This window comes from Metopolophium dirhodum, chromosome 8 (genome assembly GCF_019925205.1).
Source record: "Metopolophium dirhodum isolate CAU chromosome 8, ASM1992520v1, whole genome shotgun sequence".
Taxonomy (NCBI): domain Eukaryota; kingdom Metazoa; phylum Arthropoda; class Insecta; order Hemiptera; family Aphididae; genus Metopolophium; species Metopolophium dirhodum.
The window spans coordinates 23478750-23502379 of record NC_083567.1 but is presented as its reverse complement, the minus strand read 5'-3'; the positions used below and the strand labels follow the sequence as shown (position 1 = coordinate 23502379).

The following is a 23630-nucleotide window of genomic DNA, read 5'->3' as shown; positions in this document are numbered from 1 at the left end:
TACGCATACAACTGTTGTTTATATTTTGAGCTATTAATCGAATTGTTTTAAAAATAGGATATGATTGATGGACGTAGAGCTTTATAATTTTTTTTGTATTTTTGTCAATCTATGAGTAAAATAGGTACATAATTAATTTATATCAAAATATTGTACGAACAAATTTGAATAATAATAATATATATCTTTTTGTTTTTTACTAAAAATGCTTTTTACTGTGTTTCATTATTCGTATTAAATGTATTGTATATGAATATAATAAACTTTTAATAACACATTGATATTTTATAGATGTAGCCATGTAGGTATAAAACATAAAAATCACTATAGAGATTAAAAAATAAAAAAACATTTTTCTGGTATCCTTATGAAATAAAACCTTAAATAATACCAACCTTCAAATCTTCCAACCACCCCCAACAAATATAATTTATCTGAATTAAATTCTGAATGTTCCCTCTCACTTACGTTATAGTTAGTCGTCTGCCAAAGCAACCCAATGTAACTAAAACCAATAATTATTTTCATCCATCAAAATGTATACCTATCAGGTTTATAATAGGAAAGTATAAAACATATATTATGATAAAAAAAGGAAAAATATATTGAGGATAACAGGTCTGACCAGTTATATTCAAATGATTGAATAAGGAAAATAACGTCGACGAACATAATTAATATTAAAATAAATTTAATAAAACATATTGTATACCTATTTTATAGTTTTTGTTAAAAAATGTATAACAATTAATAGACTATTCAAATTTGACCAAATTTTGTTATTTTATGTGATTATAAGCATATTATTACTAACGTTATTTATTAATATTAAAATTACAACTATTATTTAATCAAAATTTGGAGAATTTAATGTACAATACAAAATATGTAGATATCATTTAGTTTAATTTAAATTAAATTTATATTAGCAATAAATGTGTTAAGTAATACGTAATTTAATCATTATGTAACTATTCATCGTGGTAATTAAATATTTTAGAATTAATATAACAATAACATACGTGTCATATAAATTAATTTCGCCGTTCAAATATTTCACAATACCAATAGGTACTGGATGGCATTAATGTTTATTGATTTGACTATATAATAAAATTAAAGGATTTAATGTTTAAAATGTATATTACGTTTATTATGCATGACATCTTAAACATTAAAATATTAACCTATGCTTATAACTTTCTAGGATATTTCAAAACTGATAAAAAAATAACTAAATTGTTAGTTGAAATATTTAATTTACTTAACCAATTAATTAAATTTAAACGATCAAAAGTAGCTTACTAATAAATCAATACAAATGCATACCTGTTCAGCTTTAAAACCTTATAAAATACTTGTAGGTGTACTATTATATTATATAATAATTATATTTTATCCAATATTTGAATATATAAAATATACTGTGTCTCAAGACGGCATACATATAGTTCATACGTTATTTCATCTATAACCGAAATCAGCGAAGGTAGTTACAAATTATAATACTGTGGACACATATTTTAATATTAAAATATTATATATTAATATAACATTATACTTAACATTCAACTACAAATTTAACACTTTTTTACATATGCAGTTAACAGCATTAAAATAAACAATATCAATTTAAAATTCAACTCCATAGAGTTCTACATATTATATAGAATAGTTTTCAAAATGTTTGTCATTTAATTTTTTTTATTTGTTAGTGAGTAATGTATATGTATAAATAGGGAATAAAAATAAACAGAGAAATGAATTGTATTAATCTGTAAACTATAAATTGTACTATTGAGTCATTATTTTACCAACAAAACTTGTGTAAAACAAGGTTTTTCTCTACAAAAACACAATCGATAAATTCTGAACGTGTCAACAGGTACACGATAGTATTTTGTGAACCCAACACACATCCGTTTCAATTAGGCAATCACTCAGTGTAGGTCGACGAGTAGGCGAACGTATACGCGATGTTCCCCCGATTTTAAATAGCTATTATATTTTATATACTTTATAAATTCGTGTGCAGTAAAACAGAGGGACCCAAAGCTTAATCGCATCAATCAACCGTATTGACTTGACCGAAACAGTCGTATACTTAGCGTTTTATCATGGGGAGATTTTGGTGTACTACTTATAGGGCAGAATGGAATAATACAGAGCCAAAACCATGGCTGGTCTACGACCCATGCGATATGGAGCTTTTCAACGTGATTACCTTTGGATTCGCACTTTATGCAAATATGTTAATATTTATATACATAAAATGCATTTCGACGAGGTAAGTCATTCAATCAGTTATTCATATAGAAGCAGTGAAAAATAAACAAATATCCAATAACACGGTTTAATAATATGTTTAACTGATATATTCATATACAATACTTACAAAACATTTAAGTATTTAATCTCCGTTGCGGCGTATTCTTAGTGTTTTTTTTATATTTTTGTATAATTTGATATGGTATTTTATTTTTCACTTGTACATTTATTTGAAATTTTACTGTGAATTACAATGCGGTATTAATATTTCTATCGAAACAATTCAAATTAAACATTTAAGGATTTATGTCCAGAAATCTTAGGACATAATATCATAATATAACTATTACCCACATATAGTAGGTACCTATTTATATTATTAACCAAAATACATTTTTTATATACTCAAATAAAGTATTTATTTCTTGAACAATATCAGTAATAAGTATAATATAGCATATAATAACTGGTAGAATAATATTATATTAAACGCGTCTTACAATTAAAAACAAAAAATCTATGTCATACTGATATTAACAAAAACCGATATTTTGAGTTACCTAAAAGTTTTTTTGGTTCTTACGTCTTGTAGTTTCATATATATATTTGGTTTCATTATAAACCTTTTTCAAACTGTTAATTAAATACAGAAATATATATTAATTTTACTTTTACTGTCTAATAATAACAGCAACACATATATAATATTATATAATATAAATTTATTGTGTATATGATAATATGTATTAACTATCTATTATATATAAATATATATATAGTATATGTACATTAATTTAGTTTTATTTTAAAAACGGACAAAATGGCAACATTAAAGAAGTTTATTGGTCAAGTTTAATGCCCGTATGCGTAGTCAATTTATGTAACACACAAATAGACTATGCATACGGACATTAGAATACCTACCGCGATTTATATAACATACTAACTGGACCTTTAGTAAAAAAAAATTTTAAAACCACAAGATCGAGACTGAAACTTCGGTTTTTATTTCAAATGACTGGCCCACTGAACCAACTATAAAGTAAAACCGTTAGGTAGTTCGGTAGTCACCGTCCATATCCAGCCTCTGAATCGGAGCTTATCTATAGTCTGATCTAGATCGTTCCGAAGAGTTCACCGCTAACCATCAAATAGTTATATGATATACGCCTAATAATAGATAAACAAGTAACAACACTAAAACAGTTTAATAAAACGGGTAATTAATAAGTATTGTAATATTTGTATTGTTCTATTTTGTTCCACTGTTGCAGTAATCCGTCACCAAGACGACTGCTGTTCAGGGGCCACTCGGCTCGGTGCACCGTCAACACGATCGCGTGTCTGGTCGAGTTCGCGCTGACCGTCGACTACGCGCTGAGCACGTGCGGTTCGCTGGTGCTGGCCACCGTCGGCCTGCTGGCCCAACTCAGCTCCGGGCTGGTGTGCTACATGCTCGAGGTGGCCGGCCAGCCCGGCCCCATGGGGTGCGGCGTTCTGGCGTGGCTGGTGTGTGGCCTGAGCCGGGCCCTGTTGTTCGTGTCGCTCGCCGACGCCGGTTTCGCGGTGGACACGCACGTCCGACCAGCGGCGCTGGCCCTGTCGGCGGCCTGCTGTTACGCCACCGCGGCACTCCACTTGTATGCCATGATTGGACGGGTAAGCACACAGATATAGTAATATAATATTAATATTAGGTGCTAGGTGCACACAACAGTTTATCGTGGATCCATATTCCATAGAACCGTGGTCGTGGTGAACTTGCAATTTGTCAGAGACAAGTCTATAATCAAATTCCACCCACCCAACACCCGATAAGGGAACTAACTATATATATTTTTAATTTTTTAACTACCTATACCTGTCGTAGCAAATATTAAAATACTATAGTTATTTCTAAATTATTACCCATAGGCACCCACCGCCCCTTAAAAAACTCACAGGTGGCTGCCTTCGATCATTCCATTCGCTGCCATGCCACGCCACTGCAGGCTGCATGTGATTTATCAAAGTATGTTGACGTGACGATGACATTGTTGAATTGTTATACGATCGCGAAGGATTACTGGCATTCACTGCATACAATTTTTTTATGAATCAAAAACATCACAGCTATACGACAAGTTTTAAAATAAACAGAACTTATGTTATAGGTAGCGTATATTATATTGACTAGTTTAAAGAAGATCCTAAACAATTAAATGTAATATTTTAAATCAAATATAGGCATCTATACCATGGTGGTGACGATGCTGAAAAAAAGATATCTTCGTGAAAAAATCTAGTACTTTTGCTAGAAATTATAAGTTAAACGAAATACGCGACTCATAGATTTATAATTTATTCCACATACCTACCTAATAAAACATACGCTTATAAAGCCTGGAGAGTTTTTATTTTATTTTCAACGAATAATTATTTATTAAAATATATACGACGAAACACATATTGGTAAAATCAGCAGATGATCGTCACCGGGACACCGATAAAAGTATTACAAAAAATCCACTTCGCGCGACCGACGATAATTAATTAGCTGTTGTATATACGAGTGGACCACGTGATCCGTAGGTGTTAAATTATATAGGTATTGGAAAAATGCACGATTGCGTTTTTAATTAATGTTGCACCTACGTATATACGTGACAAGTCTTATAGGCATGATGTATAACGGCTCAATCGATAAACGAGTTAAAAAAAAAAATTAATTTTCACATATTATTTTATGTTTCATATAAAATGTAAAAACTGCAGTCGAGGATAAACAAAACAGATTTAGATCTACAGTTTTTTACATACAAACATGATTTGTGCAGCTGGTACTCTAGAATAACGTTTTATTGGTTGACCGGATTCCTACGAAACTGTTACAAACATTTAATTCAATTGGAAGACTTAGGACAATTGCCGAATCGTGAAAAATCTACAACACAATATGGGAGACTTTATGATATTTATCTTCAACAAAAGGTTTGGTTATATCTAATTGATTTAACTATTTATAGTTCTTAATTAATACAAGCACAATAATGAATATATAGTACTATATCCATTTATATCAGTGGTGTATTTACAGTATCTATTTATTTTTGTAGTTGGGTCGAGGAGTATATACATAAAAACTAATATTACATTGTAAAAAATAATTCTCAAGCCCTTAAACTCTTGCTAAAATATAAATTAACGATTACCACGATTATACATGCCACGAGGAATAGTAAGCTCCTACACGATCCTAGATAGTATATTATGTTAGTTCTTACATGAGATATATCATATATGTCGAGATTAGGTATGCATTTATAGGATTTCCTATAATATAAATTAATGTCGTAGCCCGTAGTTAATTCATAAGTTAAATTACAAAAAACAAATTTCTTTCCCACAATCCCACTTCATTCAGACTTAGGTATTTAAATGGTGTGGTTAAAACTTAGAAAAAAATTTTGTTACGAGTTCTATACCTACGATTAATCCTAGACGTCAGTTTACCCGTTTCTGTCAATCATCAATCCTTAGTGTTAATTACATTTTCTGATAACCGAGTAAAAACTTATTATTACTAGCTAATATTATATAAAATAAAATAAATTGTATACCTAGCCAGGCACTTATAATGATGCTGTAAAATATAGAATTATATCTACATGATAATAAATAAAAATATGTAGCAATCATAATATAATATCATGTGCAAAATGTACAACTCATTGTACTGTAGTTTATTTCCAAGAGGACTCCGTAAATAATTATTAGCTTAGTTTTGAGGAGGAACTTCAACATTAAATAGTAATACTCGTCTCATTTAATTTTCGTGCAATTTATGACATACAATTGTATAGGCTTTTTGTATGAACTTACATTCACCCGAATACACAGCTGACAACTGATCATTACACGATGCCCAATGCCAGTAAAGTAATATCAGTAAGATCAATATGTATGATACATATTGATACATAATGTATCTATAACTAGTAACTACCAAAGTCGAAATGTATTGAAAATATTATCAAAAATAACAAATTCTGAAACTGTTAACAAAATTTCTGTTTATAATTTTATTATGTTTTGTTTTCCCACATACATTTAAGAAAATTAAAGGAATATAAAAACTACCTTTGTTTATGTTAATGGATGAGAGGGGGGTCACAACATAAATACGTCACAAAGTTGTTTATAATAAAAACATAACTCATGTATATACTAATCCTTATATACTTGCTAGTTGCTACCTACTTATTAGTTATTTGAGTTATATTATATGTATAAAATATAATTTGTTATACTTGTGTTTATTTTAATTTATAGGAAAAATATGGCACGTCTACAAAAGTGTCCATGTGGAAATGTTATTGTAAAGCGTACTGGAAAGAGTTTCTAGTGGGCGGAATTCTAAAAATGATGGGTGACTTTGTAGGTTATATTGGTCCATTAGGAGTATCGGTAATAGTTAATTTTGTTGCAAAAGAACAAAATGTTAATAATTTGACAAATGACGAAGCGGTAAGTTGGTATGAATCAATAATAGTAAAAATTAATAAAGTTAAAATCGGATTAAATTGCATTATGTGAATTATTACTATATAATATGTTAACCAATAAGGCAATAATAAGATATATTTTTATTTTGAAGCTAATCCAATTACATACATAATCTACAGTTCAAAACCTATTAATTCATTGATCTGATTTGAAATAACAAAAAAACAATTATTTGCACAGTATAATATTTTTAGGACAATTCATGTTGTGTTACGTTTTGGGAATTTTTGAACAATGGTTACGTAATGGCTTTTATTATGTTAATAAGTTGTATTGCCCAGGGAAGTTTTTCACAAGCTAGTACTCATATTTTAAACGTTGAAGGCATACGTCTTAAATCTGGACTTCAAGTTTAGTTTAAAAATAATTTATTTTTTAATTGAAGAGATAAAAACTAGTAAATATGTTTTTTAGGCTATGCTTTATTGTAAAATGTTAAAGTTACAACAAACTCAAGTGGACTCAACCTCAGAAAATGGACACATCATAAATTTATTGTCCGAAGATACGACGAATATTATGTCAAGCTTTTGGATTGGACACTATATATGGGCAATTCCTTTAAAGGTATGTATACCGTTTACCTAACAGTTATTTTAAGGTATAATAGTAGTATACCTAATATATATAATATAATATTTAATTTAGAAAAGCAAAATATGATTTTAGATTCTGAGTGGAACGATGAATGCATTGATTTTACAATGATGTGTGTTTTTTTTTAAATTTTTAAATTTTTTTTTAAATTCCTTTTTTTTGTGTTTGTCTTCACGATAAGTAGTCGAAATAATGCTTCGATTTTCAACTTCAGCATCTTGTTCGACGGGAAAGTGAATATTGTTGGTGCATTGAGGAGGTCAAAATTTAAAATGCCCAATAGTTTTCAAAAGCGCCGGGAAAATCAATTATATTGAAAATAAACTATTATTATTATTATTATTATTATTTTAAAATAACATAAAAATTAAGGAAAAACGGGATTTTGTATGCAAAATTGACTTGAGTTTTTGGTGTAACATTAAAACAAATGACCGTAGATACATGAAATTTTCACTGGTTGTTTATATTTGCATTTTCTATACACGATCAAATTTTCAAAATATTTTGATTTGTTTTGGAATGTTTAGGAAAATGTTCAGTTTCCATTTTTTTTAGTTTTTTTTTCTATAAATATCAATAAAATTTTATTTGTTGGTTAAAAAAGCTTGACAATTTAATAGAAGGCTCCTAGGTTATTGTTTCAAAGGCAGATGAAAATAATTAAAAATCCTTAGTCACAGTTTTTATTTATAAGCATTTAAAGTTCAAATCTTGACAAAATTTATCGAATTTAAAATTTAATAATTATTTTGTAGTTAAAAATTCAACATTTATAGCTAAGGATTGAAAATTTAAAACAAGGCTCCACGTAAATAGGTTATATATAAATTACTTTATTCACAATAATATCATCAAATATACTTAGTAATATTATAGGCTGACTGACCGTTTTCGCTCAGAATCGTTTTTCTTATACAATGATATCATATCATTGAATTCAAATTTAACACCATCCATTACAGTGACCCACTTGTAACCTATTGTACAGCAGAGTGACATCCACTTACCCACCTTTTTTGTATAATCCATTATAAGCATTTAAAATTCACATTTTGACAAAATACGGAAAAATTACGAAAATGAGCAAGTTATTTTGAATTGAGAATTTATAAAAATTTTCTTTTTAAATCTAACATTTGAAAATGTAATACAAGATTCCTCATAAGTTTGTGTATCTTTATCAAAAAAAAAAAACGTCTACAAGCAAATCAAATTTTAATGAGCGTTTGAAATTCATATTTTTACAATATTGGATATTCACTCGATTTCTCATGTAGTGGTTTTGTTATTTTATTGTTATTCAAAAACAAATAACTGTAGATACATGAAAAGTTTACTGAATATTTTCATTTTTTATACACTATAAAATTTTGAAAATATTTTGACTCTTTTTGAGCTATTTACTGACATTGTAGGTTTTCAATTTTTTTGTTTTTTTTTCTATAAATATCAATAATATTTTATTTATTGGGTAAAAAAGCGTGAAAATTTAAAGCCGACTCCTGATACATTGTTACAGTAGCAGTTGAAAAATATTAAAAATACATAGGCACAATTTTTTTTTATAAGTATTTAAAGTTCGAATTTTGACAAAATTTAATAATTATTTTGTAGTTAAAAATGTATAAAATGATCAACATTTATAGCTAAGGATTAAAAATTTAAAACAAGGTTCCACGTAAATAGGTAAATATATAAATTACTTTATTCACAATAATATCATCAAATATATTATAATATTATACTTAGGTATAGAAATATATCATAGGCTGACTGACCGTTTTCGCTCAGAATCGTTTTTCTTATACAATGATATTATATCATTGAATTCAAATTTAACACCATCCATTACAGTGACCCACTTGCAACCTACTGTATAGCAGAGCGACATCCACTTACCTACTTTTTTAGTTTTTATACGCTATTGTTAACTATAAGCGTAAAGGCTATAGCTTATAGTTAACTTTTTAGGTTCTTGATTTTTAATCAAGTACCTAAATATGGTAATTGGAATGAAAAATAATTTGAAATTTGAAAACTTCGATTTTGTGTTAAATAGGAAAATAATAAAATTGTAACTCTGTAATAATGAGTAGGTAGGTCAGTAATTAAGTTAGGTTTAGTATAAGATATTAATGACTACCTATTAATAACTTTTATCCATAAAAAAAACTAGTTCATTTTAGATAGATATTTTTTTAGCAACTAAGATCTCTGAATCTATAAAATGGATTTTGCTGTTTTGAGTCTTGTTAGAATCAAATTGGCAGGAGGATATATTGTAATAATGCAGAGGTTTAGATCTTTATCTAGTTCATTCACTACAGACATTTTAAGTTGTATATCATAAAAACGGGTGGGTGTCAACTGTCCGAAAATCATATTTTCGAAAGTCTTGTGTTCGAAAATGTGTGTTCGAAAGTTCATGTCACCGAAAAATTGTATCTTAGAAAAACCATGTGTTCAATAAGTCATGTGCTTGAAAGGTAATTTGTTCGAATAGTTATGTTTCAATAAAATTGTCAGACTAATCTAAAGTACATTAATATGTATTTTATAAAATATAATAAAACAAACCCACATACTAATGAAAATATAATAGTAGGTATATATTATTATTATTTTTTTTTTAAACCAGACATATTTATAGTTATATTCCCTAGCATACATTCTTGTCTTATAGAATAAATTACTATTTGTCTGAGTTTATGTTGTTTATTATTACTGTTTATTATGATAAATGTATAAGAAAAATGTAAATAAAAAAATAAAAATAAGTATTTATAAAGTTAAATTATGTGCAATGCCTTTTAAAAATTCTAACTTGTCTAAGTTATCGTCATCGTAGATTCTTTGTTGAATACATTTAAGGCGAGCATTTTGTAAATTGACGTTCTTTTTTGCTCTTTTTGAAATCCGTCCTTGTATAAGCTGTTCAATTGTTGATTCTGTTTCATTTTGCACTTTTTGTATTAACTTAATGAAGTTTAATAGACCTGTAGCATAATTTAAAGAATCATTATAATTATATTAATATATTTCTAAGCTATAAACTGTTTCAACTTACCTGAATTAGGAGAAACTAATCTATTTATTTTTCTGTGCCATGATTCTGCAACGTTTGTGGTTCTTGGCAAACCAAGATTTAGACGGTCGCAGTTTTTTTTTAAATTCTAACAAATAATCTTTCAAACAAATGACTTGTCGAACACATGGCTTTTCTAAGATAAGATTTTTCGATAACATGAACTTTCGAACACACATTTTCGAACATATGACTTTCGAACACACGGCCGTCGAACAGGCAACCGGCACCCCATAAAAACACACATAGCTAAGAACTAAGCACCAGAGGTGAAAATTCTTTTAAAATGTTGAGAGTGCTAAAAAGTACGAGGTGAGTTCAATATAAGAATAGTACAACTAAAGTAGGTATTAAAAAATGGTTAATATTTTAGAAACGGATCACTTAAATTTTGTTTACCTACTTGCAAAAAAAATACGTTCCTGTTCAGAAAATTTCGCATTTTATTATTTAAGCACTACTTAAAGTACAATTTAGTTATTAATCCTATTGTGAAAAAATATATAGATAATAATATAATATTATATAGGTATATAAAATATAGGTCAAAAAATTAAAACTCAAGAAATTGTGTACATGTCCACCACGAATTAACAAGCGTTTTATAATAACAGTACAAAGCTATCATTAATAGAATAATATACAAACATTAGTGATTATCATCATAGATTAAATATGCTTATCTATATTTAATCTATGGTATGATCTCACAATTATCTGATTAGCTATAGGCTATAGTCCTAAACTGTAGATTTTAGAATATAAATAAAATGTACCTTTGAAATTTGAATAGTAAATATTTATTGTTTATGGATTTAATTTTTTTAGATAATCATTTTGATATATCTATTGTACCTGAAACTCGGATGGAGTGCTATTATTGGATCTGCTTGTTGTATAGTGATTATGATACCTTTACAATTTTTCATCGGTAAAAAGATGTCTAGTAACTCAAAAGAAATATCAGTAAATACGATATAATACATTTAATTATTCATATTTGATGAATTGATGAGTATTATAAATTGGTTTTTTAAATATTTTGTAATTGCATTACAGAACTTGTCAGATAAACGTCTGCAATTAACAAATGAGGTATTACAAGGTATTCGACTTGTAAAATTATGTGGATGGGAAAATGAGTTTGTTGATCGCATTACGGACGCTCGTAATAATGAGTTGGATCTTTTAGATAAAGACTCAATTTATTGGGGGTCAATGAGTACATAAAACTGTTTATTTTTTTGTTTCTTATTGAAGTGTAATTGTTTAAATAATTTTATATAATTTTTTCAGCTTTTTTAACGCACGCATCATCGGTTTTAGTATCGTTGTTCTGTTTAGGTCTATATTGCTTACAAAACGGAACGCAATTAGACTCTGGTGCGATATTTTCAAGTCTTGCGTTGTCGAATCAGTTGACAGTTCCTTTATTTATTTTCCCTATAACAGTACCGATTATTATCGCAGCCATTGTAAGTCTCAAAACATGTGTAAAATAAATATAAAAATTATAATTAGACTTTAATTCTGATGTATAGGTGAGCACAAAAAGAATCGAAGAATTTATGTCACTTCCAGAAATTACACCTGATATAAAGCATTTAAAAAATCGCTTAAATAAAAACAATAAACACAAACAAACGGTATACATATAGTTTATAAATTCTTAAAATGTGATTTAATTTAAAGTACATTTTTATCGTAGATGAATGTGTCGTGGAATAAATCTGATATGAATATTTCAAATAATTTAATAGAAAATAATATTTCCGAAGAAAAAGACAATACTAAACAAGATATGGAAACAGAAGTTTGTGTTTCTATAAAAGATGCAACATTTGCTTGGCCCAATTCAAAAATTCCGGTGCTGGCAGTTGACAATTTAAAAATTGAAGAAGGTAAATCGTCCTTGTTATATAGTCATATAGAAGACATATAGGTGCCATGTCGTAAAGCCTTGTAGATTTATTGTCATTTAACCAATGTGTATAATATTGTACTACTGTGCTCAGGTAAATTAACAATAATCACTGGAAAAGTTGGAAGCGGAAAGACATCGATGTTACTTGCTTTACTCGGAGAAATGAATTGTTTATTTGGAGAAATAGATTTCAAACGAGGAACAACAGTAGCATACGTATCACAACGGACGTGGTTGTTAAATGCATCGGTTTTAGAAAATATTGTCTTTGGAGACAAATATAACAAGTCGAGATTCAAAAGAGTAATAGATGCTTGTGCTTTGGGTCCAGATATTGATATATTGCCGGATAAAGAGAGGACAATAATTGGTGATCGAGGAATAGCGTTGAGTGGTGGTCAACAACAGCGAGTGGCGATTGCTAGGGCTTTATACTCAAAGGCCAATATTATTTTGATGGTAAGAAAGAAATATAATAATTGTTTTAAAAATTAAAAATGGCATTTTTGTTATTAATTTAAATAGGATAATCCTTTGTCTGCATTAGATAGCGATGTTAGCCAGCATGTGCTCTTCAACGGAATAAAAAAATCAACTTTAAATCAAATTAAAACAGTAATCATGACTACGAGCTTCGCTAGCGATCTTTCATTCGCTGATACGGTATTAATTTAAGTAATTGAATTTATAAAAATGAAATTTTTTTTTAATATTTTATGTCAAATTATTTTTTAAGCATGATAAAAATGTTGGTGAACGAGTTAAAATGAGTTGTCATTTTTATAAAGTTATTCTCAGTTTCGTTGAGATAAAATTTATTTTTAATACTAAGAAATATTAATTATTTCAAGTTAAAATATATATAGAATATTATAAATACATGTATAAAAAATATTTGACTGAAAATTGGATAACAAGTAGGTATTTTATTTTAGATAGTACTTGTGGAAGCTGGTAAAATCGAGTTTTTTGGTAGTTTAGCTGATCTTGAAACAAGAGGTGTTCAAAATATGATGGTTAAAATGGAGAACCAAGATCATGGTCGACGAACAGCTTCTGAACGCTGGAAGTTATTCAAATTAGTTAGTAGAATAGGTCATCAACTTTATCGAAATTGGCCAACAATTGAATGCCAAAAAAAGGTAATCCTTAAAACAATATTAACATGTATATGTTACAAATTTTGTTCTCATAGTAATGATAAAAAAAACAGGGAATTTGCTTTGCTGTATAGTAAGTCAGCTAATTAGTAATTACTTTAGTTAAATTTGAATTTGATGATTGAGTCATGAATATTTCTAGTGAGTCTATTTGTCACGTAGAAATCCAACTTTCAATTCCAAGATTTTATGTAAATTGTAAATCGTGGATGCTGAGTTTATCCTTATTTTAGATTCTGAGCAAAGCAATGAATATATTGATTTTATAAAAATGTGTTTTATTTTTTATTTTTGTGTCTGTCATCATTCATCACCTTTTAGGACAGTAAAAATGCTTGGATTTTCTTCAACAATAACTTTTCTGATATGAAAGTGAATCTAGTTGGTACTGTGGGGGGTCAAAAGTAAAAATTTCCTAGTAGTTTTCAAAAGTGACGTGAAAAACAAAAGAAAAATTAAGGAAAAACGGGAATTTTTACGCAAAATCTGTTTTTGAGCTTTTTACGGACATTCTAAATTTCTATTTTTTTTAGTTTTTTTTTCTTTAAATATCAATAAAAATTTATTTGTTGGTTAAAAAAGCTTAAAGTATTAATAGAAGGCATCTAGTATATTTTTTCAAAGGCAGATGAAAAAAATTAAAAATCCATAGTCACAATATTTTTTATAAGCATTTAAAGTTCAAATATTGACAAAATACATAAAAATTATGAAAATTTGCAAATTACTTTAAGTTAGAAATTCATAAAAAATTTTCTTTTTAACTCTAAGATTTGAAAATGTAATACAATTTTCCTCATAAGTTTGTCTACTTTCATCAAAAAAAAAAATGTCTACAAGAAAGTCAAATTAAATTTTTATGAGCGTTTGAAATTCATATTTTTACAACATTTGATATTCACTTAATTTCTCATGTAACGATTTTCTTATTTTGTTGTAAATAAAAAAACGAATGACTGTAAATACTTGAAAATTTCACTGAATGTTTATATTAGCATTTTCTATACACGATAACATTTTGAAAATAAGTTGACTCTTTTTGAGTTGTTTACGGACATAGTCAGTTTTCAATTTTTTTAGTTTTTTTTTCTATAAATATCAATACAATTTTATTTGTTGGGTAAAAAAGCGTGAAAATTTAATGCAAGGCTCCTGATATAATGTTACAATAGCAGTTGAAAAATATTAAGAATAGATAAGCACAATTTTTTTTTATAAGCATTTAAAGTTCGAATTTTGACAAAATTTAATAATTATTTTGTAGTTAAAAATGTATAAAATGTTCAACATTTATAGCTAAGGATTAAAAATTTAAAACAAGATTCCACGTAAATAGGTAAATATATAAATTACTTTATTCACAATAATATCATCAAATATATTATATTATACTTATAGAAATATCATAGGCTAACTGACCGTTTTCGCTCAGAATCGTTTTTCTTATACAATGATATTATATCATTGAATTCAAATTTAACACCATCTATTACAGTGACCCACTTGTAACCTACTGTACAGCAGAGCGACATCCACTTACCCACCTTTTTTTATATATTATTTTCATTATCAATCATTGAATTCTCAAACAAATTATTCGATTCCAGTCAGTTCTGTGACAAGCAAAAGGACATTCTCTGCAAAGAGGAAGATTAAGAATTGACTTTAATCTTCCATAAATTAGGAAGAATTTATAAACGTATCAATAATTTATATTATTCGATATCTGTTTATTGAATAATCTGAGGAAGAAATCTTAGATAAATTTGCAATTTTAAATCACCGAAACGTTTATAAATAGATACCCAAATAGTAAATGTTGTTATTTGTTTTAAATGTTTTGATACAAATATTTTTCATTTCATTTTAGCAGGAAAAGTATAATAAATAATTAAATGCAGGAAAGCCGGAAAGAGGCTCAGATAAAAACGATTAATATATTATGTTACACATGATATGAAGTAATATAGTAATATAGATGACTACGAGTTGGTTCCCAATTATCGAATTGGTTCCCGGGTTCTCTACAGGTAACATCTGAATTGGTTCCGATGAGCCAACCGGCTCATTGATATTTGTCAATGCTAATAATTATGGAATAATAATACCAATAATATCAAATATGGTATCAATTATTATGACTTATTTTCGGTTGATTACAATAAAGAATAATAAAAAAAAAATGAATGTGGTATGATTGTATAAATTTACAACATAACATTTTTGACGGATTGTAAGCGCAAAATTTGGCAGCCATTCAATTTTTATATTCTTCTTTTTATATTAATATTTTATATAATATTATAATCATACGCTTTCTCAGACATTATAAAACCTAATAAAATATCATATGAACGATTTGCACATATGGGAACAAATAGGGCTGGCGGTTTTTTCGGTATACCGATTACAGATAATTACTGGTATTTAAAAAATACCATATGACATATACCAGCATTTATTATTTATTATTTTTATATATCATAATGTCATAATTTAATATAGTAATTTTCGTTATCTGTTATCTGATATCATATATCACGGACCAAGATTATAAGAATGGATAGGAAACGCCTATACTGGCTTCGCAAGAGGTTGCGGTCCTTTTTGGGGAAGAAAGAAAGTTCAATATCTAGGAGAGAGATAGACTCTAAGAGGCCTTTTTGAGGTGAGGTTACATTAATTATCAATTATAACCCTTATAACCCTTATAACCTCAAAAAATGTATCGCTTTATTCTCAGTTGATAAGCCTGATGTCCTATCCATTCTTATAATATTTATGACTTTGATAGAATGGACTGGAAGTCTGAAAACGATAGCCTAATCTAGGGCTGGTGGTATTTTCGGTATAACGATAATATCCGGTATTTTCGGGAATTAATGCAATATACGGGTATAACCGGTAACACCATAGATACCAGTAGTTAACAAATACCAGATACCGGTATCAACATTTTAAATGCCGCCAGCCCTAGGAACAAATTAGAACAATGCTGTACTTGAGCGCTTACGCGCGGGCGTTTATTCGAATAACATATATAAAATAAATAAGTAAAATTATTGTATCGGGAACCAATTCGTATACTTTATTTGACCAGGGAACCAATTCCGTATTACCCAGTAATGTAGGTATCCGATATAGTGTGTGTTAGGGATGGAGCCCCGACTGGTTTATTTGATTTAAATATGTATGGCCTCACCAAGTTAAAATTTAAATTGCATCTATGGGTATATATTTAGGCAAATTAATGTTAAAGATAATCATGATAAATTATAACAAATTGCCGAAATTCATCATACATAAATATCACTGTATAACTAATTCATTCATTGCATTAATTCAGAATCTAAAAATACAAAAAAACCGAAGACATAAATAAAGTGTTTTTTATGAACTTAAATGTGATTTAAACTATAATTAAGACTATTATGAATTATAAGTTTAATTTAATTGATTTTGATTTTTCAAGTTAAAAAAGAATTTTGGAGCATTATATGGCTCTAGATACCTTACCCATGATCTTTTACTTCCAACTGATGAGTGCGGGGATGGAGATTCTATAATTGAAAGAAATCATTGGCAAACTTCAAATAAAAAAAGAGAAAGATCAGCTACCATTGCAGATATACAATTGCCAAGGCGTAAACCATTTGTTGACGAAGTATTAGAGAATCAACCAGCCACAAGTTTTCATTCCAGTATTAAATATCGAAACTATCCACAAGAAAAGCAAATACAAAAAAGCTTAAGACGTCATGTCTTGTCATCAATAAGGTAAGACAGACAACTATTGAACTATATGTGTACTTATGTATAAATCAATATAGGTATTTGTGTATAATATTATTTTATTATTGTTCTTATTTATCAAACTATATTGAAGGGTACCTTATTCTTCCAATCGATTAAACAAAATTACACAGCATAGCATCAAACGAAAATTAAGGTACTTATATGTTCAAAATTGAGATTTTTTTATGACACTAAAAAAAAATTATTTCAGACAAGATGATGATTTAACTGAGGAAGCAATTATGCTGGATAAAAATCCTTCGAATGTGTCTGATATAAGTGATGATCATACATCAGGTATAGCCGTATGGCGTATAAAATATTTACTTGTGAATTTAATGTAGGTACTTATATATAATTCATATATTTTATTTTAAGACTTAAAAAGTGAACGAAGTCGATTTGAAGATGAATTTGTCTATAAATCAGTTTCATTTAGAACGTATTTCAAGTATATATCATGGAGCGGTTGGACCACTTATATTTGTTATATAATACTCACAATTTCTTGGCAAACATCAAGAGTTATCATTGATTTTTGGCTAAGTTATTGGTCTAACATAGATTTTCGTTCAGAAGCACAAGTAGGTACATTTTACTAAAGCACAAACTAGGAAACCTACCTATCGTAAAATATAACTAAATTATTGACAATGAAGTATATTTCAGGCATATTGGGACTTAGTTGTCTACAGTCTTTTATGTATGATTTCTATAGTTTTATCAGCTTTATCAAATACATTAGGCCAGTATGGAGCATTAAAAGCCAGGAAACTAGTTCATCATCGCATGCTTAATAACATAATTCTATGTCCACTATCGTTTTTTGATTCGACGCCGATTGGTAGGATAGATAACTGTTTTTCCAATGACTTGGTTATTATTGACAAGGTTCGTATTGTAATGTATAAAACATATACTTGCCATGTAATTTAAACGTTATAACTAAATCTTTGATTAATTGTTGTTTAGAAAATTGGTACATCTATGCAACGCTTGGTACATTTTGTTTTCTTGTGTTTGTGTGGAATCATCGTGAATGCTATCATAACACCTTGGTTTTTAATAATCGTTGTACCCATATGTCTTGTTTATTATACAGTTCAAAAATTTTACCGATGTTCCTCCAGGTACCTATATAAATATGTATAGTGTATACCAAATAATTATATTAAACTCTTAAATGCATATTACATTACTATTATATTCTTTATAATATTATAATAAATAATACAACATTTTAAAAAATATTAATTATTTTAGAGATTTACAAAAATTGGAAGGTAACTTGAGGTCACCTATGATAACTCACTGTAACGAAACAATATCTGGACTAGATACAATAAGAGCTTTTGGAAAACAAACTTGGTTTATGTCCGAGATGATAAATAGAATTGATAATCACACGAAAGTATTTTTGATAATTAGCTCATCAAATCGTTGGTTGGGTATAGCATTAGTGAGTACCTAAATTAAAAAAAATGTTTAAAACCTAATATACACCATCATAATATTTGAGATTATTTAGATATCATAATCTATTCGTATCGAACTCTAAAACAAATTACCGTAAATACATGAACTAAAACATTTTGACTGGTTGATTATATTCTCATTTCCTATGCACCATACAATTTTCAAAATATTTTGATTTGTTTTGAACTGTTTACGGAAATGTTTAGTTTAAAACTTTTTTTCTATGAATTTCAATAAAATTATTTGTTGGGTAAAACAAATTGAAAATTTAATACAAGGTGTATAATATATTGTTACAAAGACATTTGAAAAATATTAAAAATTCAGTTACATTTTTTTTTATAAATCTAAAATTTGAAAATTTAATATTAGATTCCTCAAAAGCTTTTCAACCTTTATCAAAATAAAAATCTCCACCTGAAAGTCAAAATTAAATTTTATGAGCGTTTGAAGTTCAAATTTGTACAACACAGGATAGATATTCACTTGATTTCTCATGTAGCCAATTTCTTATTTATTTGTAATTTATTGAAAAACAAATTATTGTGGACACTTGAAATTTACAAAATATGTTTATTTTATCAATTCCTATCCTTGATAAAATTTTCAAAATACGTTGACTAGTTTTGAGCTATTTACGGCCATTTACAATTTTCAATTTTTTTAGTTTTTTTACTATAAATGTCAATGAAATTTTATTTGTTGTGTGAAATATAGTGAAAATGTAATACAAGGCTACTGATATATTTGTTATAACAGCAGTTGAAAAATATTAAAAATACATAAGCGCGATTTTACACAGGCATTTAAAGTTTGAATTTTGACAAAATGTATCAAATATAAAATTTAAAAATGATTGTGTATAGTCAAAATAGTATAAAATGTTAAACTTTTATAGCCAAGGATTGAAAATTTAAAACAAGGTTCCTCGTAAGTAGGTTATTCTGTAATCAAAATATCTAAAAAAAAATATGAACCGCTGTTATTTTATGTTCAAATTTGGACGAAATTAGATATTTAAACGAAGAAGAACGATTTTAGTTTTGTATTATATTTTAAAATATTATTCGTAGGTGGTACTTGAAGCTTCTAAAGTATATTATTATATACAAATATGATAATAAACAAATAGTAATAACAATAACTTAACCAACTACCGTATTAATAGTAATAATATAAATACAATATAAAATATTCTAGGTAGACTGACAAACCATCTCCGTTCAGAATTATTTTTTGTATACAATGAAGTGTCCCACTTGTAACCTACTGTAGGTACAGCGGAGCGACACCCATTTTCCCACCTTTTTTGATATTATATATATATTATTTGAAAGCATATTTTGGTAATTCGTTATGCTTATTTTACTATTTAAGTGCATAAAGTCCAAGCGTTGTTTATATATAGCACGCCTACCTATGTCCTAATAATATATAGTATAAAACTATTATAAAATTAAATTAAATCAAAGGCTTTTATAGTACCTATTTATTATTCAAGCATTTAAACCAATATAGAAAATTGATTTTATAACATTATTATCATTGTTGTATACAGGATTACTTAGGTGGAGCTATAGTGTTTGTAGCAACTATGGTGGCTTTAATAACAACTACGTTTTTTTCTTCCGCTATTTCATCAGCAATGGTTGGACTAGCTATTAATTATACTTTGTTGGTTCCTGTGTACTTAAATTGGGTAGTCAAGTTTTTTGCGGACCTGGAAACGTACATGAGCGCCGTAGAAAGAACCGAGGAATTCGCTACCATCCCAATCGAAAATTACAGAAACGAAAGTAAACTTAAATTTGGTACCTGCCTGGCTACCTCTGTATCTACTATATATTATATACCTACCCTTATTTTTAAATTAATTTTTACAGATATAATTACTAGAGCTTGGCCGACTAAAGGGTGCATAGTCCTAGATAAGGTATCGGTAAAGTATAATGAAAGTCAAGAACCAGTTATCAGTAACGTGAGCTTAAATATTCCACCTGGACAAAAAGTAAAACTTAATGGAAATAAATTTTAGTTCCTATATTCTGATAATACAATTTTGAAATTCAAGGTTGGAATTTGTGGTCGAACCGGCAGTGGTAAATCATCTTTAGTGATGAGCATTTTGAATATGGTTCCAATTAGAGATGGATCAATAATGATTGATGGAGTTAATATCAATAATGTGCCTTTGCAAAGCTTGAGATCCCGGATTTCTGTAATACCTCAAGATGTTAAAATGTTTGGTGGTACAATAAGGCAAAATTTAGATTTAAAAAACGAATACTCAGATAATGAGATTTGGAGTAGTTTAAGAATGGCTCAAATGGAAGATACAGTCAAATTACAACTAGGAGGACTTGGTAAGCTGAACGCCTGAATATTTAACAACCATTCAGTATATTATTGAGCTGTATATAGGTCCAATAATTTTAATTGTGGGCATTTGGTATTTTGGTGCAAATATACAAAAAGAAAAAAAACAGTTTTTTTATTAAATTATTATAACGTTTATGTCATATTATAACAAGCCTTTAAAAAAATAGTTAAAAATTTAAATACACATTTAAGTTTAATTACGGTTACGGGTCATTAGTCATTACAAATCATTTTTATCTACAAAATATAGGTAGGTATCGCCAAAAGTAGTATATCCCAATCAAGGGCTGCGTAATACCTATATATAGTTTGAATATATTTGATTACCTATAAAAAATGTAAATGCTTACTAGTATGCAGCAGTAATTAATTCGTGGTATTTTGTTTATCGGCTACAATCTTTATAATGTCGATATTGATTGTACTATCTATTAAAGTCACATATTCACATGACAATTTGATATTTGATTTGAAATGAAAAACTAACACAATACCAAATGTGTCAGTTTGGTTATTTTAATAATTGAATACTTATTGCTATTAACTAAACGGCCATAAAGTTCCTTATTTTCTGATTTCTGATTGTGATTTAAATAAGTAACTTAGAATTAAAATAATAAGCTTCAAGTAACAAACAAAGAAAAATTTCAATGTATTAAAATTAAAGCATTATACTAACCATTTAGGAGTTTATTAAATTTTAAATTTGGATTTTATCAAAATTATGATGTTGTATTAGTTGTGAATTGTTGCAGTAATTTCGTATAGGTACTGCCTATAAGGGTGCAGTTTATCAGTGTATGAAAATAACTATAAAGCATTAAATATTTTGTTTTGCAAGTTTTGCCAGAAAAAAATAGGTATAGATAGTAGTATAATAGTCAACATTTTAGTAAATAAAGTATGGTTAGTTGGAAATTAAATTAAATTAATAAACAAGATAAAATTATAAATTTGAATTACATACTTATACATAGGTACTTATTATTTATTTTAACAGAAGGAATAGTAAATAATTCTGGTGACAATTTGAGCAGTGGACAAAAACAGTTATTATGTCTGGCAAGAGCTATTTTGCAAGATAATGTTTGTCTTATCATGGACGAACCAACCAGTTCCGTAGACGATGTAACAGAAAACAAATTATTAGAAGCGATAAAAAAATCATTCAATGGCCGAACAGTCATTACAATTGCTGTAATTACAATTTATTTAAGTGCACACATGCTGAGCTATAGTAACAATATATTATTAACGTATTATTATGTTTTGTTATAATTTAGCATAGATTATCCACAATAGTAGATTATGATCGAGTACTTATTCTGGAGGGAGGCAAGATTGTCGAAGATACCACACCATCGTGTATCAAATCTTTTCCAGAATGTCTTTGAATTAATAAATATTATTTTGTAAAGATGTACACTTGATAACAATGATCATGTTAATGTTGCAAAAGTTCACTTGTAACCTTACCAAGTAATACAAAACCAAACTTTCAAAAAAGTATTTCTGGATGTTAGACATTAGATATTATTGATACATAATATACGTATTATAAAATATCTAACAACATCGAAAAAACAAGTATTTTATATATTACACTTTTATGTATATACGTATACTATATTTATCAATTTTAAACCATGTTCATTTAATTTTTAGTCAATTTATATAATTCAAAAACGTTTTTGTAAAGCATTAAAAAACTGTAAAATTAATAAAAAATCAGTAAATAGATTATACAACTATAAGATATTTAAATTTTAAAATAATTATGTATTGTATGCTATATTAATGCTTAAAAATATAGTAGTTTATTAATAAATAAATAAATATTTCATATTTATGAAACATTGAACAAATAGAATATTATTATTTTTGATCACAACAATTTATTTATTATTAATTAATATATCAAATTAAATATTGTATAACTTCAACAATTATTACTTATTAGAAATGAATCATTAAGCTTGATCAATTATGAAAGAATCAGTTTACTGAAAATTAAAAAATTAAATTAAGCTATTTTCGATATTGGAAATAAACATTGAACATAATTTAATTTACTTTTATACATTTTTTTTTTTTAATGTTATGAATATATTCATACCTATAGGTAAGCTGTTTAAAAAATTAAATCGTAGTGCTATATGGCTGTATGATAAACATAGTAACATTTTTTTTTATAATAATTTTGAATATTTATCAAATTTTATATATTTTCTCAAGCCATTGCCTATTAATTCTCCTTAACTATCGTACAGAAAAAATAGGAATTTTTATACTTCACATAGTTTGTTTTAAGAAATTACTGGTCGATATTTTTTCAGTCAGCATAAATTAAATATCAGTTAAATACTTGACTTCACTTCCCCTACACCCCCCGTAAAAA

The 23630-nt window shown here is 27.6% G+C and overlaps 1 protein-coding gene across 3 annotated transcripts; it reads left to right on the top strand.

Moving 5' to 3' along the window:
- The first annotated feature begins 2096 nt into the window (after nucleotides 1–2096).
- LOC132951186 (ATP-binding cassette sub-family C member Sur-like) lies at nucleotides 2097–23283 on the top strand. Of its 3 annotated transcripts, none has more exons than XM_061022951.1 (26): nucleotides 2097–2287; nucleotides 3543–3927; nucleotides 5023–5238; nucleotides 6580–6774; nucleotides 7008–7163; nucleotides 7228–7380; nucleotides 11327–11464; nucleotides 11558–11720; nucleotides 11795–11973; nucleotides 12040–12144; nucleotides 12207–12399; nucleotides 12514–12881; nucleotides 12948–13085; nucleotides 13358–13564; nucleotides 17055–17359; nucleotides 17469–17531; nucleotides 17589–17674; nucleotides 17756–17961; nucleotides 18047–18268; nucleotides 18350–18507; nucleotides 18641–18836; nucleotides 20412–20649; nucleotides 20737–20861; nucleotides 20925–21216; nucleotides 22233–22429; nucleotides 22521–23283. In XM_061022951.1, exons 1-26 carry the CDS (start codon nucleotides 2118–2120, stop codon nucleotides 22542–22544), a joined length of 4878 nt encoding a protein of 1625 aa, XP_060878934.1. In that variant the 5' UTR covers nucleotides 2097–2117; the 3' UTR covers nucleotides 22545–23283. The 3 variants fall into 3 exon arrangements, with proteins under 3 accessions (XP_060878934.1, XP_060878933.1, XP_060878931.1); XM_061022950.1 differs by having other exon boundaries at nucleotides 22516–23283; XM_061022948.1 differs by having other exon boundaries at nucleotides 20412–20861; nucleotides 22516–23283.
- The last annotated feature ends 347 nt before the right edge of the window (nucleotides 23284–23630 follow it).

Excerpts from the sequence above, each read along its gene's own strand:
- LOC132951186 (XM_061022948.1), top strand. The coding sequence starts at position 2,118 with ATGGGGAGATTTTGGTGTACTACTTATAGGGCAGAATGGAATAATACA. Across the intron at positions 11,465-11,557 it reads GTAACTCAAAAGAAATATCA|AACTTGTCAGATAAACGTCT; the intron begins GTAAATACGATA and ends ATTGCATTACAG. Across the intron at positions 17,360-17,468 it reads CATGTCTTGTCATCAATAAG|GGTACCTTATTCTTCCAATC; the intron begins GTAAGACAGACA and ends ACTATATTGAAG.